This window comes from Xyrauchen texanus, chromosome 22 (genome assembly GCF_025860055.1).
Source record: "Xyrauchen texanus isolate HMW12.3.18 chromosome 22, RBS_HiC_50CHRs, whole genome shotgun sequence".
Taxonomy (NCBI): Eukaryota; Metazoa; Chordata; class Actinopteri; order Cypriniformes; family Catostomidae; genus Xyrauchen; species Xyrauchen texanus.
The window spans coordinates 35,902,831-35,915,647 of record NC_068297.1 but is presented as its reverse complement, the minus strand read 5'-3'; the positions used below and the strand labels follow the sequence as shown (position 1 = coordinate 35,915,647).

At 38.4% G+C, this 12,817-nt stretch overlaps 1 protein-coding gene across 1 annotated transcript in view; it reads right to left on the bottom strand.

The window, feature by feature from the left end:
* The window catches only part of kcnk5a (potassium channel, subfamily K, member 5a), a 90,416-nt gene extending 78,566 nt beyond the window's left edge, over positions 1-11,850 (bottom strand). Inside the window, exon 1 of the mRNA XM_052154065.1 lies at positions 11,392-11,850. Within this exon, the coding sequence (XP_052010025.1) occupies positions 11,392-11,577 (186 nt within the window). The 5' untranslated portion in view covers positions 11,578-11,850. The remainder of the gene's footprint in view (positions 1-11,391) is intronic.
* Positions 11,851-12,817: the final 967 nt, after the last annotated feature.

Genomic DNA, 12,817 nt, shown 5'->3' with positions numbered 1-12,817 from the left:
GGATGCATGGAGAATCGGGATGCCTGGAGGCAACGATGGAAGGCTCGTCTGAGGACGACTTAGAGATCGCACGTTCTGCGATGTGACTATTGCGGATGCGCACATCGCGATGTCAATGCTGAAACAATATATTGTGCAGCCCTAATGCAGACACAATCACTCAGTTTAAGTCTAGACTAAAGACTCATCTACATAGACAGGCATACACCCAATTTATCCAACAACTCACAATAATGCTGCTTTAGTTACATCTGCTGGAACCAGAAACATTTATCATGATCTATAAATCTGCAAAAAATTTAAAATGGCATCTATGCTAATATTATTCCATTTGAACGCGGTCATAATGAATCCCTAGGTTACCAGAGCTGGCCAGATCCAGCTCTGTTCCTGCTTGGTGTCGGACTTCAATGCTACATGTCTCTGAGTGATGACTAAATATGGCCAGTGCCAGCCAGAAAGTCTATTACGATGGACTTCAGAGGATGAACTGATGCCAACTCAAAGCATAAGACATAGGATACATCATATGCCACTGCCTGAACCTTGGACTTAGTATAGACTAGTGTTGTCAAAAATATCGATATTTCGATAAATATCGATACTGAAATATCTGAACGGTACCAATACTAATTTCCCTAAGTATCGATACTAGCCGAGCTGTCACTTTCACTTCTCTCCAAAGGCGCGTTGTCAAACACCACACACACTCGCACTCCTCTCATTCGCTCTGGTTAAATAGCAAAAGTGAAGTGAATGTAAAGATGGCGAGTGCATGCGGCGCTCACGACCAGTTTTGTTTGATAAAGAACACAGCAGGAGTGCCATCTGGAAATATTTTTGATATGAAGCCAGACATCCCAAGTCTCCCGGAAGTTCCGGAGTCTCCCGCATATTGATAGCTTCTCCCTGATGCCCGCAATTTAGTTCAAATCTCCGGAATCTATAAGCACATGCGAGACAGAACATACTGCACGCATAACATAGATAGCGCGCACACAACATACATAAGCGTGCACGCAGAGAGCGAGAGACCTTATGAAAGCTAGTCAACCCCCCTTGACGTTTAAGTATCTTTTGTTGACATTGAGATTGGATTTGATTTGGAAATACAAAAGATTGCACTTTTTATTTACTTGCACTTTATTGGTTTTTGAATGTATGGCAATCTGAGAGGCATTTGAACAAGTGCAATACCTCAGGACATTTTGTGCATGTAAAATATACCTCATTGTCATGTTCTAGACAGTTCTACCCTCTTAATATTGTGGCAGTTTTTTTCTCTGTGGTATCGAAAATGGTATCGAAAATCGATATTTTTCAAGGTATCGTATCGAAGTTAGAAATTCTAGTATCGTGACAACACTAGTATAGACCTCACCTAAATGACCCTGCCGATGAACTGCAATGCAGCATTACCTTGGTCTAATAATGGACTACACTCTTAAAATGTAATACATGGACAGTCAATGAATTGCCAACAAAAGCCTTCATCAGCCATCTAACAAAGGACAATGCCTCTATGTGAACTTCTGCAGTTTATCCAGGATGAACTTCAAAAGACATTAATTAATCTTACAGTTCATACAAAATCTTTGTTTAAACACTGGCCCTTAACACTTTAGTTTACAAATTTTAAACCATGGACACACATGGACACCACTGCACACAAAAAACTAATATTGATATTATATTCATGTTGTTTAGCCAGAGGGGAACTGGCCCCCACAGTGATTCTGGATTCTCCCAAGGTTATTTTTCTCCATTAACCAACATCTTATGGAGTTTTGTGTTCCTTGCCACAGTCACCTTCAGCTTGCTCACAGGGGTTCAAATTACAATTATTTAATTATTATACACAATTTACAATGATATTCAATCAAACTACACAATGAAAGACTTTATAGATATTACGGTTTAATTTTTAGTTTTTTCCTGCAAAACAGCTTTGAAACTATGTGTTGTGAAAAGTGCTATACAAATAAAAATTATTAATAATGAATTTTATTAACGAATAGTTGGATGTAAGTGGTGAATACAGAGAAGCTCCTTTAGTGATGTCACTTTAGAGTAGTGAAATATGTGTTTGCATGATGAACCTTGTTAAAAAATTTACAGGAGACAAGTTGAAGCAGATTTAACATGAACCAAGTTGTACAGCACACAAGAGCACTTCATAAAGATCATAAGCATACAGTTGAATGTTTACCAGTTGCAGTGTCAGGCAATTTGAGAGTACTTGTGCTGCTTGATGTGCTTAAGGGCATACTCGCACTAGGCCCGGTTGACTTGTACCATGCCCAAGCACGACTGTTCCCCCCAACCAGTCCCCTGCTGGCCTGCACTCACATTGAATTTAATATTCTGGGCCTGAGCATGCTTACGTCATTACAATGTGACTTTATGTTTTGAAGAAAACAGGTAGGAAAGTGCTCTCGCACAGCACAATGCAGTCCTAATTTTTATGCAACATTACTTTGTGGCTCATTTGGAGTCGTGACACACGGCCCTCTCACATGCCTAATTGTCGACAGCATCGCACCACTGGAATTTACAGTACATCCGGAAAGTATTCACAGTCCTTCACTTTATCCACATTTTGTTATGTTACAGCCTTATTCCAAAATTTATTAAATTCATTATTTTCCTCAAAATTCTACAAACAATACCCCATAATGACAACGTGAAAGAAGTTTGTTTGAAATCTTTGTACATTTATTTAAAAAAAATTATAAAATCACATGTACATAAGTATTTCACAGCCTTTGCCATGACACTCAAATTGAGCACAGCTGCATTGTTTCCACTGATCATCCTTGAGATGTTTCTACAACTTGATTGGAGTCCACCTGTGGTAAATTCAGTTGATTGGATATGATTTGGAAAGGCACACACCTGTAGACTTCTAAGACAGGATTGTATCGAGGCACAGATCTGGGGAAGGGTACAGATACATTGAAGGTCCCAATGAGCACAGTAAATCATCTGTAAATGGATGTTTGGAACCACCAGGACTCTTCCTAGGAGGTGACCAAGAACCTAATGGTCACTCTGACAGAGCTCCAGCGTTTCTCTGTGGAGAGAGGAGAACCTTCCAGAAGAACAACCATCTCTGCAGCTCTCCACCAATCAGGCCTGTATGGTACAGTGGCCAGACGGAAGCCACTCAGTAAAAGGCACAAGACAGCCCGCCTGGAGTTTGCCAAAAGGCACCTGAAGGGCTCTCAGAAAATGAAACAAAATTCTCTGGTCTAATGAAACAAAGATTGAAAACTTTGGCCAGAATGGCAAGCATCATGTCTGGAGGAAACCAGGCACCTCTCATCACCTGGCCAATACCATCCCTACAGTGAAGCATGATGGTGGCAGCATCAAGCTGTGGGGATGTTTTTCAGTGACAGGAACTGGGAGACTAGACAGGATCGAGGGAAAGATGAATGCAGCAATGTACAGAGACATCCTTGATGAAAACCTGCTCCAGAGCACTCTGGACCTCAGACTGGGGCAAAGGTTCATTTTCCAACAGGACAATGACCCTAAGCACACAGCCAAGATAACAAAGGAGTGGCTACGGGACAACTCTGAATGTCCTTGAGTGGCCCAGCCAGAGCCCAGATTTGAACCTGATTGAAAGAAAAATGGGGGAAAATGCCCAAAAATGGGTGTGCCAAGCTTGAAGAATCATACTTTAAAAGACTTGAGGCTGTAATTGGTGCCAAAGGTGCTTCAACAAAGTATTGAGTGAATACTTATGTACATGTGATTTATTTCGTTTTTTATTTTAAAAAAATTTGCAAAGATTTCAAACAAACTTCTTTCACGTTGTCATTATGGGGTATTGTTTGTAAATTGAGGAAAATAATGAATTTAATCCATTTTGGTGGAAAAATTTGGAAAAAGTGAAGCGCTGTGAATACTTTCCGGATGCACTGTATCCTTTTCGTCTGATGAGCTGCCAGATTTACCTTCAGATACTGAACCTGCAGGTTTTTCAGCTTGTCAAGACATTGCTCAATGGTTCTTTGGCATCCACGACCATGAAGCAAATTTTACCAAATATCTCAGAGTTCTTGTGTATTGTATCAAGTTGTTCCTGTATATTCTCGTCGGCCCAAATTTAGTAACCTCTGCCGTAGACCAAGGTGATCCTTTTGCTGCCATGTTTTTTTTTTTATCTCCCTTTTCTCCCCATTTTTTGGAATGCCCAATTCCCACCACTTACTAGGTCCTCGTGGTAATGCGATTACTTACCTCAATCCGGTCGGCGGAGGACGAGTCACAGCATGTGGAGGCTCATGCTACTCTCCGCGATCCACGCACAACTTACCACGCACCCCATTAAATCGCGACCACTGAGCACACCCTGGACTCGAACTCGCGACTCCAGGGGTGGTAGTCAGCGGCAATACTCGCTGAGCTACCAGGCCCCCTGCCACCATGTTTGTTAAATGGAACAGTCGCATCACTGACATCATGTTTCAAGTTCCGTGTTCGGCCACGGTAAGTGATCGCACAAGATGCGTACCATGCCGGAGCCCACCTCTCCAAGTGGGCAAGGCACGGTTTAGCGTACAGAGTGATCACTCTAGTCAAACGAACTGGACTTTGGGGGTCAAACGTGCTCGGGCATGGTACAGATCACCTAGGGTTAGGTTACTTAGGGTACACACCAAGAGCTGTTTTATAATTTAGTATATTTATAATTCCGTTTTATAATTTAGACATTTTAGGAATTCAAAATCAGGCTTGAATTTCGATTTCGCAAAACTGTTTGTCTTCATCACAAGTGGGTCTCTGTTAAAGGAGCTAGTGCATCCATGTCAATCAATCCAATGGAGAAAAGGAGCATTTTTTATTGAAACTGAAATCATAGTATGAAGTTGCACAAGTTTAATGTAATTAATTGTGCAGCTCTCATGGAAATCACACCCATGTCTCAGAGGTCAAAGTGTAGGGCCCTTTGATTTCAGCTTTGCAGAAAACACGGACGGAATCGCGGAATCCAGTGATAAAAATTTACTTAACTATATATTAAATATTACTGTATAAACAATGCAGCCCTACATATTTTAAACCAGCAGTTAAATCTGACAACAATAGTATCATAAAATGTGCTTCTTGAGCTCATCAAGCTAACAACATAAAACATGCTACATGATAATGAGTAAAGATACATAGAGGTAGATTGCCATGCAGAGGCGAGGGACTAAATAATATATCTAGCCACTTCTGTTGAAGATATGAGCTCACTGGCTGACATTTAATCATAGAAAATATTCCCTGTCTTAGGTCAGTATTGAGAGTATTGACGCTGACTACCACCCCTGGAGTCGTGAGTTCGAATCCAGGGTGTGCTGAGGGACTCAAAATTAAAAATTAATAAATTGGCCCGGTTGCTAGGGAGGGTAGAGTCACGTGGTAATCTCCTCGTAATCACAATTAGTGGTTCTCACTCTCTATGGGGCGCGTGGCAAGTTGTGCGTGGATCGTGGAGAGAAGCATAAGCCTCCACATCCGGAGTCTCTGCGGTGAGATGCACGGTGAGCCACGTGATAAGATGCATGGATTGATGGTCTCAGATGCGGAGGCAACTGAGACTTATCCTCCGCCACCCAGATTGAGGTGAGTAACCGCGCTACCACGAGGACCTACCAAGTAGTGGGAATTGGGTATTCCAAACTGGGAGAAAAGGGGATTGATGAAAAAATTATATTTAAAAGAAATTAGACAGCAGTAAATAAGTTTACTTACTGGTTTCGAATTTATTTTAAATGTTATTTTCCAAGAAATTACTTTTGTATAGCCTATAGGCCTATCCATGCTTTTATAACTTTCATAAAGTCTATCCCTCACAGCCTAATTTTCGTTCATGAAAATTTAAATATGGTGTCTGCCCTGACTAGGATCTATTTGTTTTGAAGTTATGTGCAGACCCATCAGGAGCAGTTGCCATCATTGCTGTAGAGGAGGAAGAGGGAACATTGCCTTTCAACCCACTGGAAGTATTTATTGTCTTTGAAGATGAGGTGGTAATGTCTGCCAAGTCTTGGGTCAGTGCAGTGGTGCTGCTGTTTTGGCTACTTTATGCACTATACATAATCTACCCAAAGAAGCAGACACATTTTTTGAGTTCATAAAGACAGTGCTGTTGAATCTTGAGGATGGGAAGGTCAGGTTTTTTGCTTGCACAAAACATTTTTTACTTTTGAATTAGTATGAAATTCACCCTGTTTCTGGTGGCGTTAGCACACAGCAGTTGAATTTCCAGTTTTTATACATTTTAAAACAGCATTTTTTTTATTATATTTTAAAATGTCCCTTATTGTGCAGTCTGTTAAAATGTTAAAAAGAATAGAATAAATCTAAGTTAAAATTGTTTAATGTTTTATATTTTGATTGCACAGCCCACTGATTTTGTTTTATGCTTGAGAATCTTAAGTAAATGTTTTATTTCAATAAATATTGTTTAAGAATACTCTCCTTTTCTGCATTTTCATCAATGCTATATACCAAAGTTAGTTTTTGCTTAGTCTTATGTAACTATTCATTTGAGTATAATCAACTTAATCCATTTAAGGCAATCGGTTTCCTTAAACCATTTGAGTAGATTAGTTGTTTAGACTTAGATTTATTAAGGATTTGTTTTCTTATAAACTGAATTAATAGAAGTAACAAAAAACTAGAAGTATACTCTAAATAATTGACCAAACCAACACAAAAATATAAGTGCATATGACTCAATGTATGCACGTTCAAAGTACTCGTACTTATTGGTATTAAAACTGAAATGATTTAAGGCAATCGTTTCCTCAAATGGTTTGAGAAAGAGATGAGATTTCAGATGTGATTTAAAATTATTCATGTCGCAAACGGTTTATCTGGAAAGCGAAGCCTCTGGCAAAAAAAGACACAAAGACACATCATAAAAGCATGTTTCAAAATATAAACTAGAGCCCTGAAATTGAAGAAATTGTGACAGAAATATATTACAACTGTATAGTAAAATCTAAATTTCACTGTAATGATAAAGCAATATATCACAAGCAAGCCTGTTGTTGAATAAAAGTTTGGCAAAAATTGCAATGATGATGTTGAAAAACAGTTATTATCAGCCGATATTAGCCTTTCATAGATATACTGGTATCAGCGTATATGTTTACCGATATGCACAGACATTAAATATGTTCTGAAAAAAGTTATTGCAGAAAACAATGCTTGGTGTGATTTAGAATTCGTGTCATAACGCAGTTTGTCCATCAGAGTGCGCTCCGACTCCACTGTTTACAGAGCTGAGCTGACAGTGGTTCTGCAGGCTGGGCGGAGTTAAGCGGTGTGGAGTTAACATACAATTGCCTCATGCTGAGTGACTCCAGACAGGTCTTATAAGCAACCAAATTTACTACGGTTACTAAGGAGGGTAGAGTCACCTTGGGTAACCTTCTTGCGGTCGCAATTAGTGGTTCTTGCTCTCAGTGGGGCAAGTAGTAAGTTGTGCGTGGATCACAGAGTAGCATGAGCCTCCACATGCTGTGAGGTTCCACGGTGTCATGCACAGCAAGCCACATGATCAAATGCACGGATTGACTCAGAAGCGCAGGCAACTGACTTGTCCTCCACCACCCGGAATGAGGTGAGTAACCGCGCCACCACGAGGTCCTAACTAGTAGTGGGAATTGGGCATTCCAAATTGGGGAGAAAAAGGGGATATAAAAAACAAAAAAAGGTATACAGTTGCCTAACCATGATGGCTTGTTTTGTTCTTGTTTATCTGAGATTACCATGGTCGTGTTCTCTCTTTATTTTAAAGTGATAGTTCCCCCAAAATTGAAAATTAATCTCAATTTCAGCAAGAAACTAGACTTCAGTAATAACAAGACTAAAGCAAGCCATCACGGTCAGGCAATTGTATATCTTAAGTAATGTATTACAATGTTATGTAATCAAGCTTGAAATCATGAGTTATATTTTGGTTTGTTCTCACCCAAAACTGATTGGATTACTTCAGAAGACATTGATTAAATGCCTTTGATGCCTTTTTGATATTTGGACCTTCAGAGTTCTGGCCACATGCATTGTATGGATATTTGTGTTCTGCAGAATAAAGTCATACGCATCTGGGATGGTATGAGGGTGAGTAAATAATAAGAGATTTTTAGGGGATCTATCCCTTTAACTCACACATTACAAATCTAAACAAGGAATACTAAAAATACCACATTTCTATATCTCAATTTCAGATGGAAAAATACTGTAGATTAATTCTAACTAACACTGAAATGAAAGTAATGTAAGCCATCGAGTAAGTGCAAAGATTTGAAGTTGCAGTCACAGATTTGAGAGGTTTTAAGTGACGATGTGGTTGTACTGCAAAAGTGAATTAAAGTTTGTGTCTGTCGTTATATTTATTTGAATGTAATTTTACACATGTGTGACTTGAATTCAAAACACAGGTTATTTGTCTGTGAATACAGATTGCAGCATTCGACTTCAGATTTTTATTTTACAAGATTTCACATCGGGGCTGTGAGTGTAAATTAAAATTGTAAATTATTGTTTCAAGTGTATATATTTAAATTTCATGATATTCAAATATCATGAACAGGTTTTTTTTTCTTTGTCAAATTTGTGAAATCGTCAGCTTATTGTTGTGCATGTAAATGGGCTTATTGTTTCAAGTGTGTATTTATGTTTTAATCTCCAATTTACAACCATAAAACTACCAAAAGTAAAATCTTATGAAATGTTCTTAACCTTGTTAAGTTAATGGAAAACTTTTATAAGTCTTAAATCAGTGTGTTTCATCATACATGCTTACAGTAACAAGAAGCAACTAGAATGTACATTTCCTGAAGAAAATGTGAGTGGTTCTTGCACTGGCAAAACTCGTCAAATAGCATGTTATAACTTCTTGAAAAGAACTAAAATTATGGTCATAAAACGTTGCCGTGTTATTCATGATGGTTGCATGTAGGTGTTATGTTTGTGTTAACATGATGTTAGCAAGTTTTTAGCATGTTTTAGCATTTCACTAGGCGATGCTAGCATGTGTTAGCATGATGTTAGCACGTTTTTAGCATGTTTTAACACTTTGCTAGGCGATGCTAGCATATTTTATCACTTCGCTAGGTGATGTTAGCACGTTTTTAGCATGTGTTAGCACTTCGCTAGGCGATGTTAACATGTGTTAACATGATGCTAACACGTTTTCAGCATGTTTTATCACTTCACTAGGTGATGCTATCATGTGTTAACATCATGCTAGCCGTTTTTAGGATGTTTTAGCACTTCGCTAGGCGATGTTAACATGTGTTAGCATGATGTTAGCAAGTTTTTAACATGTTTTAGTACTTCACTAGACGATGCTAGCATGTGTTAGCATGTTGCTAACAATTTTTAGCATGTTTTAACATTTCGCTAGGTGATGCTAGCATGTGTTAGCATGATGTTATCACGTTTTTAGCATGTTTTAGCACTTCGCTAGGCGATGCTAGCATGTGTTAGCATGATGCTAGCACATTTTTAGCATGTTTTAACACTTTGCTAGGCGATGCTAGCATGTGTTAGCATGATGCTAGCACGTTTTTATCATGTTTTAGGGTGTGGCTATGAAGATTTTAGGTCATTACTTATTGGCTGCTTGATAATATAAATCCTCTGAGGGAGAGAGAGAGGGAGAGATGCAGGGCTGACAGGCCCTTTTTGTCTGTGTGTGTGAAAATTTCAGTTGGGATTTAAATTTCTGAACATTCCGCAATGTTAAGTCAATGGGACTTTTTTGGCCGCTTTTCAGTCCGCTGTGCGAACATCGTACACCCGATCGCTTAGAAAACATAGCACACCTCTCCTCAATGAGCCGCACGATTTGACACCTCACTCAGGGGTCTGTGACAAAGCAAACTTTGTGTGGAATAATAATAATTATAAAGAAGAATAATAAGTATGCAAGAGAACAATAGCGATGCTTTGCCTTTGGCAAGCACCACTAATTATACTTGTCCATCTCCAAAATAACAATATGCATTTCAGGAGTCCATTTAATTAATAAAATAAGAAAATAAAGATAAAACAATTTAAACTTGGAATGTGTTCAATCATGATAATGCTTGATAAATCATAAACCAACAACCAATCCCACAAAAATACAGAACTAAGGAAAAGTTAAGCCAGAACAGTGCTCATGTAGGAATGATTATAAGGTGCTACACCACCCTATAATTATTTATTTTGCTTATTCAATATTAATGTTTGTGAGTAATACGTTTTTGATGAGTTGCTGCTGTGACATTCTAGTTTTGGTGTTGCACTGGTTGGGTTATGAAGCCATTTGGTGGACTGCATCCTCAGCTGACAGACAACCCCAAATGTCCCATTGAATGCAATGAAACCCCTCACAGTGCAATGCACAGTCTTTCACCACTCTCATGCATTGCAACAAAAGAGAACAAAGACAAATGAAAGAGGGGAATGTGACCACAGTTTGCAGACTCATTCTCACTGGGGGCAACATACACTGCTACACTTGAATGTCAGTTACTTCGGGGGAAGGGGGTAGGAAACATTTGACTTGTTTCTTCATGTCCTAGTTTCTTCATGTCCTCTTTTCTTGTTTCAGTCAGACTCAATAGACATGCATGCTATCCTGCAACACTCCTTCACATTTTGCTCAGCCCTAAAATACAACTAAAAACACAGTGGCGCATTTGATGCAAGGCTTTACCAACAGAAATGTAAACTATTTTTCATGGTTATGGCGATTTTCACATTTAATGTGCATTCTATGAAAGCTTTCTTTTGCTCTTCTATTGCTTAATCAATTAATTCCTTTTTACAAGGAGATCTTTCAGAACAGCACTAAATGCACACACATATTTCCCACAAAATGAATCAGGAGAGATGCCCAAAGATGTTAATTCAAATGCTTATTAAAACACCCATTCATTGCTTTTGCATATCCCTTCAATATTATTATTCTAGCAAATAATAAAAATTATTATAAAAGGAACATGATTTGGAGATTGGCGGTAGACATACATGTTGGAATAGTCAATCACTAAAAGTCTAATTAAGATCTATTTATCAAAAGAGCCATACAATGATAAACCAGAGAGCAAGTAACTTGTGGAAATATTATAATTCTAACAAAGACCTCAAATGTATACCTTTGATTGTGAAAGCCACAATTACTAGAGGTCACAATGCAAGTGAGTGAACTTTTCCCTTCATACTACAACAATAATTATAGGCTACCCCTAAATACAATTCACTATATGTGCTCATAGGAGGCTGCTACTAGAATTAATTATGTTTACAAGAGGCAGGTATTTTATTTAATTATATTCTTATTGTGTTACATTTATAAAAGTGACAACGCTCAAACAACAGTAACTCTACCTCAAGGATGTGGTCCAGGTCAGCCTTTGTAAGACATGGGTGTTGTTTCAAAATGTTCTCCTTTTCTGCTTTATAATGATTTACTGCGATCTCCCAGCTCGGTTCCTCCAGGATTTGGAATATTGCTGCCCCAATGGACAGGTAGAAAATAATAGCCGAAGTCAGAAGAGGACCCTTGTCCACCATAATGAAGTAAAGTGGAGTGACTCCCAGAAATCTACTTAATCAGCGCGCGCATGCTCTCCAGCTAATTAACTCAGCGCCAGCGCTAACTCTTTCTTCCTTACATGTTTCTTAATTTTAGGTACGGCAGAGTTCCATGAACAGAACAGGTGCGATTGGACATTGTTTGAAACTTTACATCAAACTAATCAAGTGTCTTTAAAAACAAAAAAAAAAACTTTCACAATGATAAATTGTTTTCTTTTGAAGTAGTCACCCGGAGAGTCTGCAACCCACGTGCGCCACTTCAACGGCTGGTGTTCAGTAGTGCTCTGATGAAACTCTTCACTAGTTCAACAACATGAGGTAAGGTGGAAGTTGGCCAAGAAACTCCCACACAACGGAGAATTACCCCTCCCCTTTTTTTCCATATCATTCATCACACCTTTTACTTTCTTTCTTTTTTTCACCATAAAAGTCTATTAAATGTTATTTAAATAAATTATGTAAAAATATATTAGCTAATGTGCACACACACACACACACACACACACACGCACACACACACACACACACACAAAACCAGTTAAAGGTTATGTTAAGTTTTTATGGTTAAATGCTTGAAATTAATTTTGAAGACATAAATTGTCTGCTTAATTTTCATTAGAACTAGTTACAGACTAAATTTATTTTTTAATTAATTAGTTGGACTGAGTGAAGGTAAACATTTCTCCTAATAGTTGTACCTTCTACGTTTTGTTCAAAAAGCTTATAATAGACTGTTTAATGGTCGTATATTTTGTTTTTGTGGTGGTAAGGTGGCAGGGGAACGTGTCCCCTCGAATGTTGCTGCCGGTTCAATGGCATGCTCCATTGTGACAAATTACCCCACATTTACCCCAGTATTTACCCACAGCGTTTTCCCAAAAAGTCAGTATGTGAACTGGGCAATAAAGGTGGAATTTTTGGATTTCTTATTTATTTATTTATTTTTTTTTTATTATTTGTCGCCAAGCAGGGACATACGGAGGCCTGGACAGGGGTGGACTGAGCCAACCCGAATGTGTAATAAATAAAATATATATATCTTTTTTTTTTTTTTAATGATTTATCCATTGGTTAAAAGCCGTTTGGGGCTGGGCAGTGTGTTGCAAACTTTAAGGGTGGGCTGTAGTCTCCAACAAGTCACAAATTAGAACAAGAAATGTATAGTATTTTTCTATTTTTGTAATTTCCTGAAAGCAATGATATGCAGTACTGCCGC